At 42.4% G+C, this 27,158-nt stretch overlaps 1 protein-coding gene across 4 annotated transcripts; it reads left to right on the forward strand.

Moving 5' to 3' along the window:
- The first annotated feature begins 132 nt into the window (after positions 1 to 132).
- Positions 133 to 25,359, forward strand: mettl22 (methyltransferase 22, Kin17 lysine). Of its 4 annotated transcripts, none has more exons than XM_045714240.2 (13): positions 163 to 255; positions 545 to 596; positions 1,745 to 1,888; positions 2,317 to 2,542; positions 6,829 to 6,950; positions 7,179 to 7,219; positions 8,951 to 9,095; positions 16,456 to 16,527; positions 18,784 to 18,837; positions 18,965 to 19,045; positions 20,176 to 20,278; positions 23,875 to 24,043; positions 24,530 to 24,871. In XM_045714240.2, exons 3-13 carry the CDS (start codon positions 1,783 to 1,785, stop codon positions 24,560 to 24,562), a joined length of 1,152 nt encoding a protein of 383 aa, XP_045570196.1. In that variant the 5' UTR covers positions 163 to 255; positions 545 to 596; positions 1,745 to 1,782; the 3' UTR covers positions 24,563 to 24,871.
- Positions 25,360 to 27,158: the final 1,799 nt, after the last annotated feature.

Genomic DNA, 27,158 nt, shown 5'->3' on the forward strand with positions numbered 1-27,158 from the left:
ATCACAATCTAAGTGAAATTCTAACTAATTTTACATTTGAATTCTAATACAAATGCCATTTAAGTCCTTTCGGAGCAGTGTTCTGGTTTACATACTGAGTTATTTCTAGATGCGTAGCACGCGGAACATTTTGGATGGCTTTTGTTTCCTTTGTTGGTGGGTGAAATAATAATGCTGCACCGTATGTATTCTTTACACCCAGTGTTCTTTCTGTACGACTTGGAAGCTGACATTTGAGACAATCTGCGCGTCGTTGTAAGCTCAGAATGAATTAAATGCGTGTTTATGTTATTAGACTGTACTGAATGTCATGTGTTGGAAGTGTTTCATTTAGGCCGTCCCTCGGCTAGCCGTGTAGTCTGCCCCTGGACCTTGCAGTCATTCATTATCAAAGTAGCTAGCATCAAGCTAGCTCATGGTAGTTGTTTCTAGCATGTTCCCTCCCACCCATTCGTTACATTTGTCAGAAGTTCCCACCGTAGAGAAGGCTAGTTCATTTGGCTAACCAAATGAATACATGTTTACCAGACACACGTCTTTGCAGCATTTTCATTGACAGCTTTTGGCTAGCAAGTTCGCTAACTACCACTGGAAAGGTGAGTGACCGCTATCAGTTATAAGTAACGTTGGCTGCTAACTGCAGGGCATAACAACATACATTTTAGCCACACCGACTAAGAAGATTGTTTTTACGAACCATTTATTATGCCTCTTGTTGACATAATGCATACAGGGTCGTCAAGACACTCTCCTTAGTCGGTAGCTATGGCGACGTCAATTGGTGCTTTTCCAGCTATTAGGCGGCTTGCTGCCACAACAGTTCACTATGATGCTGGAGAGGGCACTTTGCTGAGCCGCAGGTTGGGGAATCCATTTAGCTGTTGGCCTTGTCTTTTAGTTCTGTGTTCCGGGACAGGCTGTATCTCACCTGTCTAACAGATAACACAGACAGGCTGTATTTCACCTGTCTAACAGATAGCAGAGACGGGCTGTATTTCACCTGTCTAGCAGAGACGGGCTGTATTTCACCTGTCTAGCAGAGACAGGCTGTATTTCACCTGTCTAGCAGAGACAGGCTGTTTTTCACCTGTCTAGCAGAGACAGGCTGTATTTCACCTGTCTAGCAGAGACAGGCTGTATTTCACCTGTCTAGCAGAGACAGGCTGTATTTCACCTGTCTAGCAGAGACAGGCTGTATTTCACCTGTCTAGCAGAGACAGGCTGTATTTCACCTGTCTAGCAGAGACAGGCTGTATTTCACCTGTCTAGCAGAGACAGGCTGTATTTCACCTGTCTAGCAGAGACAGGCTGTATTTCACCTGTCTAGCAGAGACAGGCTGTATTTCACCTGTCTAGCAGAGACAGGCTGTATTTCACCTGTCTAACAGAGACAGGCTGTATTTCACCTGTCTAACAGAGACAGGCTGTATTTCACCTGTCTAACAGAGACAGGCTGTATTTCACCTGTCTAGCAGATAGCAGAGACAGGCTGTATTTCACCTGTCTAACAGAGACAGGCTGTATTTCACCTGTCTAACAGAGAGCAGAGACAGGCTGTATTTCACCTGTCTAGCAGATAGCAGAGACAGGCTGTATTTCTGTTAGACAGGTGAAATACAGACCATTTGGTAGTTTAAGTGTGTGTGTGTGTGTGTGACCTGTGTGCTTGTGACAAATGTATATATGCGCCTGTGTGTCAGTTTGTGCTTGCAAAACGTGTGTCTGACGTGTGTGTGTTCCCCAGGTGTGCTGCAGGCAGGTAGATGACATGCAGGGTGAGCCATGGACCAGATCACCTTCCATTATGACACAGTGCTGTCTGACGTTCACCTGTTGCTGCCCAACTCTCGCCACCTCATGGCACGCCTTAACCGCGTAGGACAACCAGGTACTGGAGAGCGCGTGTGTGTGTGTGGTGTGGTGTGTGGTGTGTGGTGTGGTGTGTGTGTGGGTGTGTGTGTGTGTGGTGTGTGTGTGTGGTGTGTGGTGGTGTGTGTGTGGTGGTGTGCGTGCGTGCGTGTGTGCGTGTGTGGTGTGTGTGTAAAATGACACAAAATTAAATGATGAAAATGTTGTAATTTAGTTTCAATGTAGGCCTCTCCTGAATGTCAATGGAACTGTCCCAACCCTCTATTGCTGTGTTTACACAGGCAGCCCAATTCTGGTATTTTTTCCCAATAATTGGTCTTTTGACCAATCACATCAGATCTTTTCACGTCAGATCTGTTTCAAATCTGATCTGATTGGTCAAAATACCAATGAGTGAAAACAAGATCAGAATTGGGGTGCCTGTCTAAACGCAGCCTATGTGTCTAGTGTTCATCTCCCGGTTCAGAATCCTGTGGGACGGAGCGAAGCAGCACACTTGTGACCTCGGTTCCCCCTGCGGAGGGGAAGAGTTAGACCGCGACACCCAGGAGGAGAGTGGAAGGGGAGATGCTAGGGGGAGTGAGACTGGGGCTGACGGAGGGGCTGACGGAGGGGAGGACGGAGGGGTAGAACCACCCCTGGATGAAGATGGAGATTTAGAGGTACCACGCAGGTCAGTTACATCTCACCTCCACATCAGTCACCACAGTTATTCCAGTCAAACCTTCCCTTTGTTTTTTATTCCCTTCATTTGATTGTTCTACTGTAAATGTTTTAAGGCCGGTGGATCAATAGAATAGTAGAATACACCAAGGTCCAATTTAGAAATGTGGTTGTGCATCAGCAGGGTTTCTCTTTTTATAACAGCCACTGACAGTCACTCAATTATCTCCCTCAGCGGGGTTTCTCTTTTTATAACAGCCACTGACAGTCACTCAATTATCTCTCTCAGCAGTGTTTCTCTTTTTATAACAGCCACTGACAGTCACTCAATTATCTCTCTCAGCAGTGTTTCTCTTTTTATAACAGCCACTGACAGTCACTCAATTATCTCTCTCAGCAGTGTTTCTCTTTTTATAACAGCCACTGACAGTCACTCAATTATCTCCCTCAGCGGGGTTTCTCTTTTTATAACAGCCACTGACAGTCACTCAATTATCTCTCTCAGCAGTGTTTCTCTTTTTATAACAGCCACTGACAGTCACTCAATTATCTCTTTCAGCAGTGTTTCTCTTTTTATAACAGCCACTGACAGTCACTCAATTATCTCTCTCAGCAGTGTTTCTCTTTTTATAACAGCCACTGACAGTCACTCAATTATCTCTCTCAGCAGTGTTTCTCTTTTTATAACAGCCACTGACAGTCACTCAATTATCTCTCTCAGCAGGTTTTTTTTTTTAGATTGGTAAGTTAGTCTAGCGGTCAGCTATGTAAACTTGAAGTATATCATGGTCGAATTGCCGACCGGGGGGCCCGCTCTCACTCAGATATCATGTTATAAACAGCAAACATTTCTCTCTACCCTATAGCAGAATGTGTAGAATTGCAGCAAATTTGCTTTAAAACTGAAAATGTTTCTCTCCGCCCAATGGCAAAGTGAGAGAATTACATGAAATGAGTTATAAAATAAAAAAAGCTAGATCTTCTCTCTGCCACTTTTTTTTGTGCCCCCCCATCAAAGTTTCCCATCCCTGTTGCAGACTAACTATTGTACATGTTATCCCTGTCCAGACAGGGTCTGAGATAGAGACATGACTAACTAACTATTGTACATGTTATCCCTGTCCAGACAGGGTCTGAGATAGAGACATGACTAACTATTGTACATGTTATCCCTGTCCAGACAGAGTCTGAGATAGAGACATGACTAACTAACTATTGTACATGTTATCCCTGTCCAGACAGAGTCTGAGATAGAGACATGACTAACTAACTATTGTACATGTTATCCCTGTCCAGACAGGGTCTGAGATAGAGACATGACTAACTAACTATTGTACATGTTATCCCTGTCCAGACAGGGTCTGAGATAGAGACATGACTAACTAACTATTGTACATGTTATCCCTGTCCAGACAGGGTCTGAGATAGAGACATGACTAACTAACTATTGTACATGTTATCCCTGTCCAGACAGGGTCTGAGATAGAGACATGACTAACTATTGTACATGTTATCCCTGTCCAGACAGAGTCTGAGATAGAGACATGACTAACTAACTATTGTACATGTTATCCCTGTCCAGACAGGGTCTGAGATAGAGACATGACTAACTAACTATTGTACATGTTATCCCTGTCCAGACAGAGTCTGAGATAGAGACATGACTAACTATTGTACATGTTATCCCTGTCCAGACAGGGTCTGAGATAGAGACATGACTAACTAACTATTGTACATGTTATCCCTGTCCAGACAGAGTCTGAGATAGAGACATGACTAACTATTGTACATGTTATCCCTGTCCAGACAGGGTCTGAGATAGAGACATGACTAACTATTGTACATGTTATCCCTGTCCAGACAGGGTCTGAGATAGAGACATGACTAACTAACTATTGTACATGTTATCCCTGTCCAGACAGGGTCTGAGATAGAGACATGACTAACTATTGTACATGTTATCCCTGTCCAGACAGAGTCTGAGATAGAGACATGACTAACTAACTATTGTACATGTTATCCCTGTCCAGACAGGGTCTGAGATAGAGACATGACTAACTAACTATTGTACATGTTATCCCTGTCCAGACAGAGTCTGAGATAGAGACATGACTAACTATTGTACATGTTATCCCTGTCCAGACAGGGTCTGAGATGGAGACATGACTAACTATTTTACATGTTATCCCTGTCCAGACAGAGTCTGAGATAGAGACATGACTAACTATTGTACATGTTATCCCTGTCCAGACAGGGTCTGAGATAGAGACATGACTAACTATTGTACATGTTATCCCTGTCCAGACAGAGTCTGAGATAGAGACATGACTAACTAACTATTGTACATGTTATCCCTGTCCAGACAGAGTCTGAGATAGAGACATGACTAACTATTGTACATGTTATCCCTGTCCAGACAGGGTCTGAGATAGAGACATGACTAACTATTGTACATGTTATCCCTGTCCAGACAGGGTCTGAGATAGAGACATGACTAACTATTGTACATGTTATCCCTGTCCAGACAGAGTCTGAGATAGAGACATGACTAACTATTGTACATGTTATCCCTGTCCAGACAGAGTCTGAGATAGAGACATGACTAACTATTGTACATGTTATCCCTGTCCAGACAGAGTCTGAGATAGAGACATGACTAACTATTGTACATGTTATCCCTGTCCAGACAGAGTCTGAGATAGAGACATGACTAACTATTGTACATGTTATCCCTGTCCAGACAGAGTCTGAGATAGAGACATGACTAACTATTGTACATGTTATCCCTGTCCAGACAGAGTCTGAGATAGAGACATGACTAACTATTTTACATGTTATCCCTGTCCAGACAGAGTCTGAGATAGAGACATGACTAACTAACTATTTTACATGTTATCCCTGTCCAGACAGAGTCTGAGATAGAGACATGACTAACTAACTATTGTACATGTTATCCCTGTCCAGACAGAGTCTGAGATAGAGACATGACTAACTATTGTACATGTTATCCCTGTCCAGACAGAGTCTGAGATAGAGACATGACTAACTATTGTACATGTTATCCCTGTCCAGACAGAGTCTGAGATAGAGACATGACTAACTAACTATTGTACATGTTATCCCTGTCCAGACAGAGTCTGAGATAGAGACATGACTAACTATTGTACATGTTATCCCTGTCCAGACAGAGTCTGAGATAGAGACATGACTAACTAACTATTGTACATGTTATCCCTGTCCAGACAGGGTCTGAGATAGAGACATGACTAACTAACTATTGTACATGTTATCCCTGTCCAGACAGAGTCTGAGATAGAGACATGACTAACTAACTATTTTACATGTTATCCCTGTCCAGACAGAGTCTGAGATAGAGACATGACTAACTAACTATTTTACATGTTATCCCTGTCCAGACAGAGTCTGAGATAGAGACATGACTAACTAACTATTGTACATGTTATCCCTGTCCAGACAGAGTCTGAGATAGAGACATGACTAACTATTGTACATGTTATCCCTGTCCAGACAGAGTCTGAGATAGAGACATGACTAACTATTTTACATGTTATCCCTGTCCAGACAGAGTCTGAGATAGAGACATGACTAACTATTGTACATGTTATCCCTGTCCAGACAGAGTCTGAGATAGAGACATGACTAACTATTGTACATGTTATCCCTGTCCAGACAGAGTCTGAGATAGAGACATGACTAACTATTGTACATGTTATCCCTGTCCAGACAGAGTCTGAGATAGAGACATGACTAACTAACTATTGTACATGTTATCCCTGTCCAGACAGGGTCTGAGATAGAGACATGACTAACTAACTATTTTACATGTTATCCCTGTCCAGACAGAGTCTGAGATAGAGACATGACTAACTATTGTACATGTTATCCCTGTCCAGACAGAGTCTGAGATAGAGACATGACTAACTATTGTACATGTTATCCCTGTCCAGACAGAGTCTGAGATAGAGACATGACTAACTAACTATTGTACATGTTATCCCTGTCCAGACAGAGTCTGAGATAGAGACATGACTAACTATTGTACATGTTATCCCTGTCCAGACAGAGTCTGAGATAGAGACATGACTAACTATTGTACATGTTATCCCTGTCCAGACAGAGTCTGAGATGGAGACATGACTAACTAACTATTTTACATGTTATCCCTGTCCAGACAGAGTCTGAGATAGACATGACTAACTATTGTACATGTTATCCCTGTCCAGACAGGGACATGACTAGCTCAGACCTTGTCTAACTATTTTACATGTTATCCAGGCCCAGACAAAGACTCCCTGAGAGGGACAGAGACATGGTCTACCCCATCATCCTCAGCCAGGCAAGAAGAGAGGAAGAGGAGGAGGAGGAGGAGGAGTGTCCTAGAGACGTCATCAGGATAGGTGAGAAGAGAACAGGACTGGTTTCTACCTCTGACTGACCCTGGTTACTTATTTTGTTTTTAGTCCAATGTAATTTCTGAATAGCTGAGTGAAGACAGGTCTGAGAGGCAGAAGTATGTGTTATAATTGTGTTTATGTGTGTTATGACTGTTTGTGTGTGTTATGACAGCTTGTGTGTGTTATAACTGTTTGTGTTTATAACTGTTTAAATCAACATGTCTTTAACAGAACACACTATGGCCACGCCTTTAGAAGATGTTGGCAAACAGGTGAGTCACTCTCGCTCTCTCACTCTGTCTTTCTCTCGCTCCCTCTCGCTCTCCCCCGCTCTCTCTCTCTCGCTCTCTCTCCCTCTCTCTCATGCTACTTTATTTTTCCTTCCTCATAAATTTAATGTACAGTGCCTTCAGAAAGTATTCATACCCCTTGACTTATTCCACATTTTGTTGTGTGAGACATGACTAACTAACTATTGTACTTGTTATCCCGGGATCTTTCAGCTGAATTCAAAATTGATTCAATTGATTTATTTTCTCACCCATCAAGACACAATACCCCATAATGACAAAGTGAAAACCTGTTTTTTGACATTTTTGCAAATTTATTGAAAAAGATGTAGAGGAATAACTCATTTACATAAGTATTCACACCTAGATGTTCAACATTTCCTCATTATTCTTCAAAAAAAATATTTAAGTTCTGTCAAATTGGTTGTTGACCATTGCTAAATAACCATTCTCAGGTGTTGCCGTAGATTTAAGTAGATTTAGGTCAAAACTGTAACTCGCCCACTCCGGAACATTCACTGTCTTCATGGTAAGCAACTCCAGTCTAGATTGGCCTTGTGTTTTAGGTTATTGTCCAGCTGAAAGGTGAATTAATCTCCCAGTGTCTGGTGGAAAGCAGACTGATCCAGGTTTTCCTCTAGGATTTTGCCTGTGCTCAGCTCTATTCCGTTTCTTTTTTATCCTGAAACTAATTTCTTTTTTATCCCCGATCCTTAATTATTACAAGCATACCCATAACATGATGCTTCCACCACTATGCTTAAAAATATGGAGAGTGGTCAGTAATATTGGATTTACCCCAAACATAAAGCTTTGTATTCAGGACATAAAGTGAATTTCTTTGCCACATTTTTTGCAGTATTACTTAGGGCCTTGTTGCAAACAGGATGTATGTTTTGTAATATTTTTATTCTGTACTGGCTTCCTTTTCACTCTGTCAATTAGGTTAGTATTGTGGAGTAACTACAATGTTGTTGATCCATCCTCAGTTTTCTCCTATCACAGCCATTAAACTATATAACTGTTTTAAAGTCAACATTGGCCTCATGGTGAAATCCCTGAGTAGTTTTCTTCCTCTCAGGCAACTGAGTTAGTAAGGACGCCTGTATCTTTGTAGTGACTGGGTGTATTGATACACCATCCAAAGTGTAATTAATAACTTCACCATGTTCAAAGGGATACTCAATGTCTGCTTTTTTTTTTTTTTTTGACCCGTCTAGTGTTTGGGGAGTAACAGATTACATTTAGAAAGTAATCTACCAACCCTGTCTACCAATAGGAGCCCTTCTTAACGAGGCATTGGAAAACCTCCCTGGTCTTTATAGTTGAATCAGATAATTGTATATGTGGGGTACAGAGATGAGGTGGTGAATCAAAAATTATGTTAAACACTATTATTGCACACAGACTGAGTCCATGTAACTTATTATGTGACTTGTTAAGGACATTTTTACTCCTGAACTTATTTAGGCGTTTCCATAACGGCGGTGTTGAATACTTATTGACTCAATACATTTCAGCTTTTCATTTGTAATTATATGTACAAATGACTAAAAACAGAATTCCACTTTGACATAATGGGGTGTTGTGTTTAGGCCAGTGACACAAAATATAAATGTAATCCATTTAAATTCAGTCTGTAACACAACACAATGTGGTAAAAGTCCAGGTGTGTGAATACTTTCTGAAGGCTCTGTATGGCTCCTTTACTAGGTTTGGCGAGGTGCGTTCCTATTGGCTGATTTAATCCTGTCTCAGCCAACTACATTCAGAGGAGCCACCGTCTTGGAGTTGGGGGCGGGGACTGGGCTGACCAGCGTAGTCATGGCAACGGTGGCCAAAACAGTGTACTGCACAGGTAAGGTACCATCGGGTAAACCAGGGTCCTTCGCCCCTGGGATCCTCATTTATACATTTTGCTGCGTAAATGCCACACTAAATATCTGCGTGCTCCGTTTCTGAGAAGAATCGGTAAGTCCTCCTGGACAATGACACCCTATATTATTGTATTTCTATCTGCTATAGCCTAGGCTCTGAGATTCATTAGGCTGTGATGTTGTGCTCCTGTCGCAAAGCAATACTGTAGCCTGTACCGGTAGCTTTTACATAAGCTACAGGTCTATTTACTGTGTTGGAAGAATGCTTTTTTTTTATCAGTAATTGATACTGTATTTGGAACAATGGACTGTGACAGTTTCTGAAAGAGAAAACAATGTCAAATTGTTGTGGACCTGTCAGCAGAACATTTGAATTCAACAATGGTTTTACATCTACAGTGCCTTCGGAAAGTGTTCAGACCCCTTGACTTTTTCCACATTTAGTTACAGCCTTATTCTAAAATTGATTCAATTGTTTGTTTTTTTTCCCTCATCAATCTACACACAATAACCCATCATGACAAAGTGAAAATGGGTTTTTAGAAATTTTTGCAAATTTATAAAAAAAAAATGAAATACCACAAATAGTCCCATCTTCTGTATACCACCCCTACCTTGTCTCAACACAACTGATTGGCTCAAATGCATTAAGAAGGAAAGAAATTCCACAAATTAACTTTTAACAAGGCACACCTGTTCATTAAAATGCATTCAATGAGACTATCTCATGAAGCTGGTTGAGAGAATGCCAAGAGTGTGCAAAGCTGTCATCAAGGCAAAGGGTGGCTACTTTGAAGAATATAAAATATATTTAGATTTTAACACTTTTTTTTTTTGTTGCTTACTAGATGATTCCATATGTGTTATTTCATAGTTTTGATGTCGTCACTATTATTTTGTAATGTAGAAAATGGTAAAAAGAAAAAGAAACCCTTGAATGAGTAGGTGTGTTCAAACTGTTGCCTGGTACTGTTCTAGGCTACTAGGTTGAAGAGAGATACACATCGTCATTTGTTGTATTGCTACTATGGGAATATGAATCCATCACAGCCAGGAAAGGTGAGAAATGTCTTCTGCAATGGTTATGAACATAAAATTTATAGAAAATAGATTCCTGTTTAATTATTTTAGATACTAAAAATGTAACAGATTTTCTCTCTAATGTCAAATGTCTGCATCTTGTTAATGTTTCCCTTTTTTAAATGAATCATGTCCCCCACGTATTCATCATATCCCCCACGTATTCATCATATCCCCCACGTATTCATCATATCCCCCACGTATTCATCATATCCCCCACGTATTCATCATATCCCCCACGTATTCATCATATCCCCCACGTATTCATCATGTCCCCCACGTATTCATCATGTCCCCCACGTATTCATCATGTCCCCCACGTATTCATCATGTCCCCCACGTATTCATCATGTCCCCCACGTATTCATCATGTCCCCCACGTATTCATCATATCCCCCACGTATTCATCATATCCCCCACGTATTCATCATATCCCCCACGTATTCATCATATCCCCCACGTATTCATCATGTCCCCCACGTATTCATCATATCCCCCACGTATTCATCATATCCCCCACGTATTCATCATCTCCCCCACGTATTCATCATCTCCCCCACGTATTCATCATCTCCCCCACGTATTCATCATCTCCCCCACGTATTCATCATCTCCCCCACGTATTCATCATATCCCCCACGTATTCATCATGTCCCCCACGTATTCATCATGTCCCCCACGTATTCATCATATCCCCCACGTATTCATCATATCCCCCCACGTATTCATCATGTCCCCCACGTATTCATCATGCCCCCCACGTATTCATCATGTCCCCCCACGTATTCATCATGTCCCCCCACGTATTCATCATGTCCCCCCACGTATTCATCATGTCCCCCACGTATTCATCATGCCCCCCACGTATTCATCATGCCCCCCACGTATTTATCATGTCCCCCACGTATTCATCATGCCCCCCCACGTATTCATCATGCCCCCCCACGTATTCATCATGCCCCCCACGTATTCATCATGCCCCCCCACGTATTCATCATGCCCCCCCACGTATTCATCATGCCCCCCACGTATTCATCATGCCCCCCACGTATTCATCATGCCCCCCACGTATTCATCATGCCCCCCACGTATGGTGCTGGTCCTGGAGAGATACTGGGGTTGCAGCTTTCTGTTCCAGCCCTGCACTGTTTGTAAATGAGGCCCCTGGTCCTGGAGAGATACTGGGGTTGCAGGTTTCTGTTCCAGCCCTGCACTGTTTGTAAATGAGGCCCCTGGTCCTGGAGAGATACTGGGGTTGCAGGCTTCTGTTCCAGCCCTGCACTGTTTATAAATGAGGCCCCTGGTCCTGGTCCAATTCAACAGATTGCACTGTAACTTGAATTGAGAGCATCTTGTTGCTCACCTCGTAGCTCTCCTTGCCCAGATAGTCTGGCCCAGTCTGAAGAATACTATCCTAGGCAGAAAATCTCACTTTTGAATAATCCCTTGGCATGATTTGATAAGAAATCGTACCTTTTGAAATAATTGCACTGTTTTTCTCAATTTAGCAATTTTATGCATGGCTGCTGTTGCAGGCCCATTTCACCTTCTCATACTAGGCTAATTTCCCCTTCTCATAATAAAGCTGCTGGAATTCTATTGCTCTCAATCATAGTAATGGTACACACACATACTTACTCACTCACTCATAGGCTAGCTAGCTAAGGCTGTTGGGCACTGATAAACACAGTGATGCAATGTTAGCTAACTAAGGCTGTTGGGCACTGATAAACACAGAGATGCAATGTTGGCTAGCTAGCTAGCTAAGGATGTTGGGCACTGATAAACACAGTGATGCAATATTAGCTAGCTAAGGCTGTTGGGCACTGATAAACACAGAGATGCAATGTTAGCTAGCTAGCTAAGGATGTTGGGCACTGATAAACACAGTGATGAAATGTTAGCTAGCTAAGGATGTTGGGCACTGATAAACACAGTGATGCAATGTTAGCTAGCTAGCTAAGGATGTTGGGCACTGATAAACACAGTGATGCAATGTTAGCTAGCTAAGGATGTTGGGCACTGATAAACACAGTGATGCAATGTTAGCTAGCTAAGGATGTTGGGCACTGATAAACACAGTGATGCAATGTTAGCTAGCTAGCTAAGGATGTTGGGCACTGATAAACACAGTGATGCAATGTTAGCTAACTAAGGCTGTTGGGCACTGCACTGATAAACAGCATGTAGATTTTCACTTATTTAGGATAGTTTGACAGCTTGGTGATGCAGTGACGTTCCCAGCAGTCAGTCTGGACTTCAGCCTGTTTCCAAAGCACCAATCACGACATTGTAACGTTGGGTCAGGTAAAAGCACAGCGCAGCAGCAGACTCATTAATTTGATATTTTTTTATTTTTTATTTAACCTTTATTTAACCAGGAAGGGCTCATTGAGATTGAAAATCTCTTTTTCAAGAGCGTCCTGGCCAAGATAGTCAGCACCAAGTCATTACAAAAATTACAGACAAACAACATGAAAAACTACAAGTAATCTAGTAAAAACCATAGAATTCACAAGAGTATAACAAAATCAAAACAGCAAATTAAAAACATTGACAGGTCAGGGAATCAGTCTCAAGTTCATTCATCAGTGATTTAAAAATACCAATCGGGACAAGTTACAGTTTAAAAGTATTTTGTAAGGCGTTCCAAGACGATGGCCAGAGTACATAAAAGCCCTTTTACCAAATTCAGTTCGGACATTTGGAACAGTTAGCAGGATAAAGTCCAGCGAACGAAGAGAGTACCCACCACATTTCTGAACAATAAAAATGTAGTAAACCCAAAATGCCTTTATAAATAAAAGTATACCAGTGACTGAGCCTACGAGTGACTAGAGAAGGCCAGCCAACCCAATGTACTGACTCAAGGCAGAGCAGGCTGTTCGCTGCTGTAGCTTGTCTTTCTCTGTGGCAAATAATTTCTCCTACTAACGTGACAGCATTGTTGTGTTAGGTATTTGTTTAATTAGAATGTTTCCCGTCATCATGATGATGATGATCTGGACCTGTTAGTGGTAGTTTTGTGACAGGTGCACTGTGCACATTTAATTTCGATTTTTAAACATCGTTTTTCATTTAGGGATTTTTTCTTAATGACCCAGTTTATTTTAAATGTTTAAAGGTTTAAATGTTCACACCCCCACCCCTGGCCCTGCCAACAAACTGGCTAAGAATATACAGTCACATTAATCTTATCCAGGTAATATCACACATTATGTTTAAATGTATAGCTCCAACAATGAAGGGAACAGATGGATTAAATGTAGTGACTAGCAGCCAACACATTTAGAAAAGATTCATTCAAAGCTGTTAAAAGGATGGTTCAGTGATGTATCAAGTCATTGACATAATGGTGACCAGGATAGTGATTTAACATGCCTCTAAACCCACATCTGTAGATAATGGTGACCAGGATAGTGATTTAACATGCCTCTAAAGCCACATCTGTAGATAATGGTGACCAGGATAGTGATTTAACATGCCTCTAAACCCACATCTGTAGATAATGGTGACCAGGATAGTGATTTAACATGCCTCTAAACCCACATCTGTAGATAATGGTGACCAGGATAGTGATTTAACATGCCTCTAAACCCACATCTGTAGATAATGGTGATCAGGATAGTGATTTAACATGCCTCTAAAGCCACATCTGTAGATAATGGTGACCAGGATAGTGATTTAACATGCCTCTAAAGCCACATCTGTAGATAATGGTGACCAGGATAGTGATTTAACATGCCTCTAAACCCACATCTGTAGATAATGGTGATCAGGATAGTGATTTAACATGCCTCTAAACCCACATCTGTAGATAATGGTGACCAGGATAGTGATCTGACTGGAATGGTGCTGTGTGTTTCTACCAGTCAACGCTGTATGGTTTTATAAAGACCAACATGTTACACTATAGTAATGTTTTATAAAGACCACCAGAGACCATTAAAACACACACATCGGAGTGTTTAATCAACTATCTCTTCACTACACAGATTTCACAGTTACAACTGAGTTGAGAGGAGGCAGCACAGACATAACCGGTCTCCAACACCTTGGCAGTTTCAAACCCCTCTATTCTACCTCTGTCACTATTATATAATGCAATCAAGACATTCAACATGAGGAAAAGCACTCTCCCATCTGATTTGGGCTTGTGCGTGGGAGTAATATGTTGAAAGGGAAAAAGCATACTACTCTTGCCAGTATCACGTCAGTCCTTTCAGCTTAATGAACTGAGTGCAGGTGGGTGTTTCTTCTGTAAAGGCCCAGTGCAGTCCACAATGTGGTTTTCCTGGGTTTTATACACAGTGCCTTCGGAAAGTATTCATACCCCATCGACTTTTTCCACATTTTGTTACGTTACAGCGTTATTCTAAAATGGATTAAATACAAAAACATCCTCGGCAATCTACATACAATACCTCCTGATGACAAAGTGAAAAACAGGTTTTTAGAAATGTTTGCACATTTATGAAAAAAATAAACAGATACCTTATTTACAGAAGTATTCAGACCCTTTGCTATGAGACTCGAAATTGAGTTTAGATGCATCCTGTTTTCGTTGATCATCCTTGATGTTTTTACAACTTGATTGGAGTCCACCTGTGGTAAATTCATTTGATTGGACATGATTTGGAAAGGCGCACACCTGTCTATATAGGGTCCCACAGTTGACAGTGCATGTCAGAGCAAAAACCAAGCCATAAGGTTGAAGGAATTGTCAGCGGAGCTCCAAGACAGGATTGTGTCGTGGCACAGATCTGGGGAAGAGTACCAAAACATTTCTGCAGCATTAAAGGTCCCTAAGAACACAGTGGCCTCCATCATTCTTAAATGTAAGAAATTTGGAACCACCAAGACTTTACCTAGAGCTGACCACCCTGCCAAACTGGTCAATCGGGGGAGAAGGGCCTTGGTCCAGGGAGGTGACCAAGAACCCGAGGGTCACTGACAGAGCTCTAGAATTCCTCTGTGGAAATTTGAGAACTTTCCAGAAGGACAACCATCTCTGCAGCACACAAGCAGGCCTTTATGGAAGATTGGCCAGACGAAAGCCACTCCTCAGTAAAAGGCACATGACAGCCCACTTGGAGTTTGCCAAAAGACACCTAAAGACTCTCAGACCATGAGAAACAAGATTCTCTGGTCTGATGAAACCAAGATTGAACTCTTTGGCCTGAATGCCAAATGTCACCTCTGGAGGAAACCTGGCACCATCCCTACGGTGAAGCATGGTGGTGGCAGCATCATGCTGTGGGGATGTTTTTCAGCGGCAGGAACTGGGATACTAATCAGGATCGAGGCAAAGATGAACGGCGTAAAGTACAGAGATCCTTGATGAAAACCTGCTCCAGAGCGCTCAGGACCTCAGACTGGGACGAAGGTTCATCTTCCAACAGGACAACGGCCCTAAGCACACAGCCAAGACAACGCAGGAGTGGCTTCGGGACAAGTCTCTGAATGTCCTTGAGCCTGGACTTGAACCCGATCGAACATCTCTGGAGAGACCTGAAAATAGCTGTGCAGTGACGCTCCCCATCCAACCTGACAGAGCTTGAGAGGATCTTCAGAAAAGAATAGAACTCCCCAAATACAGGTGTGCCAAGCTTGTAGCGTCATACCCAAGAAGACTCAATGCTGTTATCGCTGCCAAAGGTTCTTCAACAAGTAAAGGGTCTGAATAATTGTGTGTAGATTGATGAGGAGAAAAAACGATTTAATACATTTTACAATAAAGCTGTAGCGTAACAAAATGTGGAAAAAGTCGATGGGGTATGAATACTTTCCGAAGGCACTGTATATTACCACACTATGAGATTGTCATAATTTTCCCAACTTCACAGTATTATTCCAATTTCCTTTTAGTATAAGAGCTGTTTGAAAAGGCGTTGGGGGAGGTTTGGAACCTCCCCCAATAACAGCTAGTTTTCCCTACCTAACTCAGACAGTCCTAACAAAATAATTGCTTGAGAAATTGCAGTTTTCTAAAATGCAAATCAATTTATAACATTTTCACATGTGTTTTTCTGGATATTTTTGTTGTTATTCTGTCTCTCACTGTTCAAATAAACCTACCATTAAAATTATAGACTGATCCTTTCTTTATCAGTGGGCAAACGTACAAAATCAGCAGGGGATCAAATACTTTTTTTCCCCCACTGTATTTCCAATGTTGTGTTTTAGAATGTTGGAAGCCCAAGTTTAAAGTTACATAAATGCTGTGTAAAATCCCAATATCTGTGTAACGTTGTGTTGCAGACGTTGGGGAGGACCTACTGAGCATGTGCCAGAAGAACGTGACGTTAAACAGACACCTGATGGAACCTGCAGGTGAGCGAACATTGAACAGTTAGACAATGTGTAGTTAGAGAACATTAGTTAGAGAACGTTACTTAAACAACGTTTAGCACAGGGCTGCCGGCAAACGTGTGACCAGCTGGCATTTTCAATCAGGTCGGGCAGCGCCTCATCACTTGATTTAGTTTAATAAAAAATATTTATGCAAAGCGTTAAGATGAAGTACAAAGTCATGTTTTTTAGACTGATTTGCCTCATGATTTGTTAACGGGGGAGTGCTGCAGGCACATGGGAGTGCTGCAGGCACATGGGAGTGCTGCAGGCTGTGTGTTTCTTGACCAACCAGATTCCTAGAAATCACAGGTCACGCAGGCCAGGCACTACGCATTAAAGAATAGGCTTATTTATTTAGCAGACATGATAACGCATCCCTCCCGAGTCCAGACACAAGCATAAACTCTTTAACAGAAATGTTGCTGCAGCCTACACCAAACCATTAGCAGTCTGACATGCTGTATGGGATAACAAGGAGATGATTTACCAGTCTGATCAACTGGCCTACTGAATTCAGCCTACGGTGGTCCGGCAGGTAGCCTAGGCACGGCAGGTAGCCTCGTGGTTAGAGCGTTGGGCCAGTAACCGAAAGGTTGCTGGATCGAATCCCTGAATCTGCCATTCTGCCCCTGAGCAAGGCAGTTAACCCACTATTCCCCGGGCGCCGACAACGTGGATGTTGATTAAGGCAGCCCCCCCCCCCCCTTACCGCTCTGATTCAGAGGGGTTGGGTTAAATGTAGAAGACACATTTCAGTTGAATACGTTCAGTTGGACAACTGACTAGGTATCCCCCTTTCCTTTCCTGTCCTTCCTGACAGGGTAAACCAACCTCTAACGTTATCTATTTATAGCCCTTTTATTGGTGTTAGGAGAAAATCAGTTAAGGTCATCAAATTTGCTTTATATTCAAATTTCGGCTAGCTAGTTCACCTGGACATTATCAATCACAAATGATGAACTGGAAATCAATCAACACAGTGATGACAGACTGTGAGTAACTTTTTAATTACAGATGCAAAGCCCTACATGATGCAAAGAAAGCTCAGCCCTGTTAGTTCTATTGTCCAATCACAGTTGTTGTGTCTGTGCAACGGACACGCCCTGTTTAGTTTTAAAATGAAATTCATATGAGCAAGAACCACGTTGCTGCAGTTCCAGAGTTTTCATCCTCTCTATGACCAGGAGTTTTTCCCAGCAGTTTCTTTTTAAACCATATGACCTGATTAGAAAACCGCTGGCTCCATCATAGCCCATATAAAACACCTGATTTAATCCCTGTCCTACCCTACAGAGAACAGAGTTCTACCTGGTTAGGTTACCAGATCAGGAAAAACTCTGAGCCCCACCCCTCTGGAACCTGGGGTACACACCTCTGGTTTAGCCGATGTTAGATGTACTGTAGGGTTTTTCCACCTTGGTACTTAACAGTACCATACTGGTTCACTGATTATGGGTTCTGTTCTGTTCTGATTCGGCACACTTTGTTTTTCCATTAAAAAAATGAACAGATGCAGGTTTGAATTGCAGAGAGGATGTTGCTGTAGATGACAAATGTGAAGTGTAACTAAGCAACGATTCATACCAGAGTGTAACTAAGCAACGATTCTTACCACAGTGTAACTAAGCAACGATTCCTACCAGAGTGTAAATTATTACATGTAGTACCAGGCTAGCTCTCTCTCCCTGGCTGTTTCATTACAATATGTTGTACCAGGCTAGCTCTCTCTCTCCCTGGCTGTTTCATTACAATATGTTGTACCAGGCTAGCTCTCTCTCTCCCTGGCTGTTTCATTACAATATGTTGTACCAGGCTAGCTCTCTCTCTCCCTGGCTGTTTCATTACAATATGTTGTACCAGGCTAGCTCTCTCTCTCCCTGGCTGTTTCATTACAATATGTTGTACCAGGCTAGCTCTCTCTCTCCCTGGCTGTTTCATTACAATATGTTGTACCAGGCTAGCTCTCTCTCTCCCTGGCTGTTTCATTACAATATGTTGTACCAGGCTAGCTCTCTCTCTCCCTGGCTGTTTCATTACAATATGTTGTACCAGGCTAGCTCTCTCTCTCCCTGGCTGTTTCATTACAATATGTTGTACCAGGCTAGCTCTCTCTCTCCCTGGCTGTTTCATTACAATATGTTGTACCAGGCTAGCTCTCTCTCTCCCTGGCTGTTTCATTACAATATGTTGTACCAGACAGTATTGAATATTAGTGTTGTCTTGTCTCTTTAACAGGTGGGGAGGTGCGAGTACGTCTACTGGACTGGCTCAGACACGATCTCTGCACAGGTGGGCAGGCTACACGAACACATACACATACACACACACACACACATTGAGAAACACACACACATGATGTTAAACCATGGTCTCTCTGCTGATCTCTCTTTCTCTCCATTCATCTCTTGTTTCTCAGACGCTGATGCAGAGTTTGGATGGACAGAGGATGAAGTGGCAGATCTCCATGACAACACAACCATTATCATTGCTGCTGACGGTAAGACAGTTGTAACCAGGTGTTTATCCGGTGGGATCAGGTGTTAACCGGTGGGATCAGGTGTTATCAGGTGGGATCAGGTGTTATCCGGTGGGATCAGGTGTTATCAGGTGGGATCAGGTGTTATCCGGTGGGATCAGGTGTTGTCCGGTGGGATCAGGTGTTGTCCGGTGGGATCAGGTGTTGTCCGGTGGGATCAGGTGTTGTCCGGTGGGATCAGGTGTTATCCGGTGGGATCAGGTGTTATCCGGTGGGATCAGGTGTTATCCGGTGGGATCAGGTGTTATCAGGTGGGATCAGGTGTTATCAGGTGGGATCAGGTGGGATCAGGTGTTGTCCGGTGGGATCAGGTGTTATCAGGTGGGATCAGGTGTTGTCCGGTGGGATCAGGTGTTATCAGGTGGGATCAGGTGTTATCAGGTGGGATCAGGTGTTGTCCGGTGGGATCAGGTGTTATCAGGTGGGATCAGGTGTTATCAGGTGGGATCAGGTGTTATCAGGTGGGATCAGGTGTTATCAGGTGGGATCAGGTGTTATCAGGTGGGATCAGGTGTTATCAGGTGGGATCAGGTGTTATCAGGTGGGATCAGGTGTTATCCGGTGGGATCAGGTGTTATCCGGTGGGATCAGGTGTTATCCGGTGGGACCAGGTGTTATCAGGTGGGATCAGGTGTTATCAGGTGTTATCAGGTGGGATCAGGTGTTATCCGGTGGGACCAGGTGTTATCAGGTGGGACCAGGTGTTATCAGGTGGGACCAGGTGTTATCAGGTGGGACCAGGTGTTATCAGGTGGGACCAGGTGTTATCAGGTGGGATCAGGTGTTATCAGGTGGGATCAGGTGTTATCCGGTGGGATCAGGTGTTATCCGGTGGGATCTGTTGTTATCCGGTGGGATCTGTTGTTATCCCGTGGGATCTGTTGTTATCCCGTGGAATATTAATAATCACCCTGCTAATTCACTAGCACTCAGAGCAGACTACAGGTACAGAACACAGATGGTATGGTGCTGAGTGATCTCTGTGGAATATTAATAATCACCCTGCTAATTCACTAGCACTCAGAGCAGACTACAGGTACAGAACACAGATAGTATGGTAATAAACTGTATTTATTTGTCATTTGTTCCAGTGTGCTACGATGACGATCTGACAGACGCGCTGTTCCGAACTCTGTACAGAATCTGTAACAACCTCCGTCTCCCCAGTACTACATACCTGTCTATAGAGAAGAGGTAACATACCTGTACTACATACCTGTCTATAGAGAAGAGGTAACATACCTGTCTATAGAGAAGAAGTAACATACCTGTCTATAGAGAAGAAGTAACATACCTGTCTATAGAGAAGAGGTAACATACCTGTCTATAGAGAAGAGGTAACATACCTGTACTACATACCTGTCTATAGAGAAGAGGTAACATACCTGTACTACATACCTGTCTATAGAGAAGAGGTAACATACCTGTACTACATACCTGTCTATAGAGAAGAGGTAACATACCTGTACTACATACCTGTCTATAGAGAAGAGGTAACATACCTGTCTATAGAGAAGAGGTAACATACCTGTACTACATACCTGTCTATAGAGAAGAGGTAACATACCTGTCTATAGAGAAGAGGTAACATACCTGTACTACATACCTGTCTATAGAGAAGAGGTAACATACCTGTACTACATACCTGTCTATAGAGAAGAGGTAACATACCTGTACTACATACCTGTCTATAGAGAAGAGGTAACATACCTGTACTACATACCTGTCTATAGAGAAGAGGTAACATACCTGTACTACATACCTGTCTATAGAGAAGAGGTAACATACCTGTACTACATACCTGTCTATAGAGAAGAGGTAACATACCTGTACTACATACCTGTCTATAGAGAAGAGGTAACATACCTGTACTACATACCTGTCTATAGAGAAGAGGTCAACCGTCCATACCTGTCTATAGAGAAGAGGTCAACCGCGGGAGGTCAACCTGTACTACATACCTGTCTATAGAGAAGAGGTAACATACCTGTACTACATACCTGTCTATAGAGAAGAGGTAACATACCTGTCTATAGAGAAGAGGTAACATACCTGTACTACATACCTGTCTATAGAGAAGAGGTAACATACCTGTACTACATACCTGTCTATAGAGAAGAGGTAACATACCTGTCTATAGAGAAGAGGTAACATACCTGTACAACATACCTGTCTATAGAGAAGAGGTAACATACCTGTACTACATACCTGTCTATAGAGAAGAGGTAACATACCTGTACTACATACCTGTCTATAGAGAAGAGGTAACATACCTGTACTACATACCTGTCTATAGAGAAGAGGTAACATACCTGTACAACATACCTGTCTATAGAGAAGAGGTAACATACCTGTACTACATACCTGTCTATAGAGAAGAGGTAACATACCTGTACTACATACCTGTCTATAGAGAAGAGGTAACATACCTGTACTACATACCTGTCTATAGAGAAGAGGTAACATACCTGTACTACATACCTGTCTATAGAGAAGAGGTAACATACCTGTACTACATACCTGTCTATAGAGAAGAGGTAACATACCTGTACTACATACCTGTCTATAGAGAAGAGGTAACACACCTGTACCACATACCTGTCTATAGAGAAGAGGTAACATACCTGTCTATAGAGAAGAGGTAACATACCTGTACTACATACCTGTCTATAGAGAAGAGGTAACATACCTGTACTACATACCTGTCTATAGAGAAGAGGTAACATACCTGTCTATAGAGAAGAGGTAACATACCTGTCTATAGAGAAGAAGTAACATACCTGTCTATAGAGAAGAGGTAACACACCTGTCTATAGAGAAGGGGTAACACACCTGTCTATAGAGAAGAGGTAACACACCTGTCTATAGAGAAGAGGTAACACACCTGTCTATAGAGAAGAGGTAACACACCTGTCTATAGAGAAGAGGTAACACACCTGTCTATAGAGAAGAGGTAACATACCTGTCTATAGAGAAGAGGTAACATACCTGTCTATAGAGAAGAGGTAACACACCTGTCCTACATACCTGTCTATAGAGAAGCGGTAACACACCTGTACTACATACCTGTCTATAGAGAAGCGGTAACACACCTGTACTACATACGTGTCTATAGAGAAGCGGTAACATACCTGTACTACATACCTGTCTATAGAGAAGAGGTAACATACCTGTACTACATACGTGTCTATAGAGAAGAGGTAACATACCTGTACTACATACCTGTCTATAGAGAAGAGGTAACATACCTGTACTACATACCTGTCTATAGAGAAGAGGTAACATACCTGTACAACATACGTGTCTATAGAGAAGAGGTAACATACCTGTACTACATACCTGTCTATAGAGAAGAGGTAACATACCTGTACTACATACCTGTCTATAGAGAAGAGGTAACATACCTGTACAACATACGTGTCTATAGAGAAGAGGTAACATACCTGTACTACATACCTGTCTATAGAGAAGAGGTAACATACCTGTACTACATACCTGTCTATAGAGAAGAGGTAACATACCTGTACTACATACGTGTCTATAGAGAAGAGGTAACATACCTGTACTACATACCTGTCTATAGAGAAGAGGTAACATACCTGTACTACATACCTGTCTATAGAGAAGAGGTAACATACCTGTACTACATACCTGTCTATAGAGAAGAGGTAACATACAGTACCTGTACTACAGTGCCTTCGGTAAGAATTCAGATCCCTTAACGTTCTCCACATTTTGTTACATTACAGCCTTATTCTGAAACGTATTACATTTCATTTTTTCCTCATCAATCTACACACAGTTACCAATAATGACAAAGCAAAAACCATGAAATGAATTAAGACATTTACATAAATATTCAGACCCTTAACTCAGTACTTTGTTGAAGCACTTTTGGCAGCGATTACAGCCTCGAGTCTTCTTTGGTATGACGCTACAAGCTTGACACACCTGTATTTGGGGAGTTCCATTCCTCTCTGCAGATCCTCTCAAGCTCTGTCAGGTTGGATGGGGAGCGTCACTGCACAGCTATTTTCAGGTCTCTCCAGAGATGTTCTATCGGGTTCAAGTCCAGGCTCTAGCTGGGCCACTCAAGGACATTCAGAGACTTGTCCCGAAGCCACTCCTGCATTGTCTTGGCTGTGTAGTTAGGTTCGTTGTCCTGTTGGAAGGTGAACCTTCGCCCCAGTCTGAGGTCCCGAGCGTTCTGGAGCAGGTTTCATCAAGGATCTCTCTGTACTTTGCTCCGTTCATCTTTCCCTCGATCCTGACTAGTCTCCCAGTTCCTGCCGCTGAAAAACATCCCCCCAGCATGATGCTGCCACCACCATGCTTCACCGTAGGGATGGTGCCAGGTTTCCTCCAGAGGTGACGCTTGGCATTCAGGCCAAAGATTTCAATCTTGGTTTCATCAGACCAGAGAATCTTGTTTCTCATGGTCTGAGAGTCTTTAGGTGCTTTTGACAAACTCCAAGTGGGCTGTCATGTGCCTTTTACTGAGGAGTGACTTCCGTCTGGCCACTCTACCATAAAGGCCTGATTGGTGGAGTGCTGCAGAGATGGTTGTCCTTCTGGAAGTTTCTCCCATCTCCACAGAGGAACTCTGGAGCTCTGTCAGAGTGACCCTCGGGTTATATAGATTTATGCATATAGATTTATGCTAAATGTAAAAAATAAATCCAGCTCATGTGCCACATCTTGTAATTACAGTCTTTGTGTGTAATGATGTGTGTGCGTGCGTGCTTGCCTACGTGTGTGTGTGTGTGTCTGTGTGTGTGTGTGTTCCCCAGGCTGAACTTCACTCTGAGACACTTGGACATATCATGCGAGGCCTACGACCATTTCCGCCACTGTCTGTGTGAGATGCAGGAGCTAAGAGACGGACGGACATGCTTCACAGTGGAGCAGGTCAAACCCTCTTTCCCACAGTGCTTGCTGTATGAGCGCATAGAGCAACTGGTGAGAAACACACACACACAGTGGAGTTTCTCACACACACACACGTACAGTTTCACATACACACTTTACTGAACCTAGAAAACCCCTACCCAACAGAATGTTTCTAGTACTATATCCTAAACCCAACAGAATGTTTCTAGTACTATATCCTTATGTCTACTACACTGTGAGACTGTGGGCTCTATTTAACAAAGCTAACACAATGGTACATCTACAAAGCTTAACACAATGGTACTATAGGTCCAGGGTGGAAATATTTTAGCTATTTTCACAGCCGGAATTATGAGCGCAAGAGCTGGTGGTGGCGTTGAAGGGCTGGGTTTTGGTGAATAAGTTGTAGCTGTGTCGAGGCATGACCCCCTCACTGGCCAATCAGAAAATGCTCCATGGCTAAATATATGGTTGCTTCAAGTTGGGTATTTACAGTCTTTTATATATTGCGTTGTCATCAACTTCAATTCCGATGTTAGACTTTCTCTTTTTCAGGAGTTGTGGAAAGTGACAGCAGTGCCTGTCTAACCCTCTGAGGAGCTGACCTGCTCCTTGACCTGCTCCTAGACCTGAGACATGGAGTTTTCTGATCTTAGACCTAGTGTTTTCTGAACCTCTTGTGGTCAGTGTTGAGAAGGTATTGATAAAATATATAGATTATTTAGAGAACTAATAGCAGTCATTTCAATCAGGGCAGCTGGACAGCGGTGAACAAAGGCACTAGGAATTATCTCTGTAAATGAACTCACTTGTTAAATAAGATGTTTTTAAGCTCAGACCAGGGGTTGTGACATAGATATTCAGTATATTCTCATTTACTTGCTGTTAGATTGAAGTGAACCGGTCAAATGGGACAGCCCCATAGCCTCTGAATGTTTTGTTCCTGTGTAAATGATGAGTGATCAGGTAAACACTGACCTAGGATGCATCCCAAATGGTATCCTATCCTCAATATAGTGCACTACTTTGGACCAGAGCCCTATGGACCCTGGACCAGAGCCCTATGGACCCTGGTCTAAAGTAGTACACAGTATAGGGCATAGTGTCCCAAATGGCACCCTATCTTAATGTCTGTTTATAATTTATAAGACATTATGAAATAGCTTGTTAACAATTTAGTAAATAAGCTGTTTATCAATCAGTTTTTATAAGTTCATATATTTATTAAAATAAACTACCTAATAATGTTTAAGAGATTTATAAGCAGACATATAGTGTTAATGTGTGTGTGTTGATACAAAACCATGGCACTGTTTCTTTCACAATTATACAGTCATCTTTTGATTCAAATTACTAAATAAAATACTGATTATTGATTATTTCAACAAAAATGTCTTTATTAGAAGTGGTGAACTTTGATTCATACTGTCTTAAAGGGGCAATCTGGGATTGAAACAACAACCGAGCTGCCACCCGGCCACTTTTTTATGTAAACAGCTGAGGAATGGAGCTGGAGAAATGGAACCATCTCAAATTCATAGACGGAGCTACGACTGACCATCTCTGAGATCAAAATGATAGTTTGAACCATGTTATGAGGCTATACGGTGTCTGTTTACAATGACGTTCTTTACACACAGTGGAGTATAACAAGCTTATATTTTGGGTTCTGGTCCGGTAAGACGGTTTAATTAAGCTCTTGAGTCATTTATAAGTTTTATCCATCAATATATACAGTACGCTCCAAAAGTATTGGGACAGTGACACATTTTTTGTTGTATTGGCTCTGTACAACAACACTTTTGGATTTGAAATGAAACAATGACTATGAGAAAGTACAGACTGTCAGCTTTAATTTGAGGGGATTTTCATCCATGTCAGGTGAACCATTTAGAAATTACAGCACTTGTTGTAAATAGTCCCCCCATTTTAAGAGATCAAAAGTATTGGGACAAATTCACTGGTGTATTAAAAAGTGAAATATTTGGGCCCATATTCATAGCACGCAATGACTACATCAAGCTTGTAAATCCCTAAATACGCATAGAATGTTTCTAAACACTTCTACATAAATGTGGATGTTACTATGGTTACAGATAACCCTGAATGAACCATGAATAAAGATGAGTGAGGAAGTTGGAGACATAAATATCATACCCCCCCTCCCCAAAAAAGAATAATAACATCCCCTGTTACCATGCGTGTCCTGTACATATGACTAATTAAACTTGAAACTGAAACAAGTTGCAGGGTTTTAATTGAGCCACTAGATAGGAGGGTGTTCCAATAATATAACCCTGGTAAGACAAATGCATTGGACTAGTTTTTCAGCATCCTGTTGTGAAATGAAGTGTTTGATTCTGGAAATGAACCAATGCTATTCCCCAGAGTGACCAGCAGAGGGAGCTCTGTGTTCTGTACAGAGATGAAACAGTGCCATTCTCCAGAGTGACCAGCAGAGGGAGCTCTGTGTTCTGTACAGAGATGAAACAGTGCCATTCTCCAGAGTGACCAGCAGAGGGAGCTCTGTGTTCTGTACAGAGATGAAACAGTGCCATTCCCCAGAGTGACCAGCAGAGGGAGCTCTGTGTTCTGTACAGAGATGAAACAGTGCCATTCCCCAGAGTGACCAGCAGAGGGAGCTCTGTGTTCTGTACAGAGATGAAACAGTGCCATTCCCCAGAGTGACCAGCAGAGGGAGCTATGTGTTCCTCTCATAAGTTATAGTTGATGTGTGCAGGCTGTCTATTCCTCTGAGGGTGTATTTGTATTTATTATGGATCCCCATTAGTTCCTGCCAGGGCAGCAGCTACTCTTCCTGGGGTTTATTATGGATCCCCATTAGTTCCTGCCAAGGCAGCAGCTACTCTTCCTGGGGGTTTATTATGGATCCCCATTAGTTCCTGCCAAGGCAGCAGCTACTCTTCCTGGGGTTTATTATGGATCCCCATTAGTTCCTGCCAAGGCAGCAGCTACTCTTCCTGGGGTTTATTATGGATCCCCGTTAGTTCCTGCCAAGGCAGCAGCTACTCTTCCTGGGGTTTATTATGGATCCCCGTTAGTTCCTGCCAAGGCAGCAGCTACTCTTCCTGGGGGTTTATTATGGATCCCCATTAGTTCCTGCCAAGGCAGCAGCTACTCTTCCTGGGGTTTATTATGGATACCCGTTAGTTCCTCCCAAGGC

The sequence above is a fragment of the Salmo salar genome, chromosome 03, assembly GCF_965601325.2.
Source record: "Salmo salar chromosome 03, fSalSal1, whole genome shotgun sequence".
NCBI lineage: Eukaryota > Metazoa > Chordata > Actinopteri > Salmoniformes > Salmonidae > Salmo > Salmo salar.

Coding starts and splice junctions, on each gene's coding strand:
- mettl22 (XM_045714243.2), top strand. CDS start 1,783: ATGGACCAGATCACCTTCCATTATGACACAGTGCTGTCTGACGTTCAC. Junction 6,951..7,178: donor TAGAGACGTCATCAGGATAG/GTGAGAAGAGAA, acceptor TGTCTTTAACAG/AACACACTATGGCCACGCCT. Junction 19,046..20,175: donor CATTATCATTGCTGCTGACG/GTAAGACAGTTG, acceptor CATTTGTTCCAG/TGTGCTACGATGACGATCTG.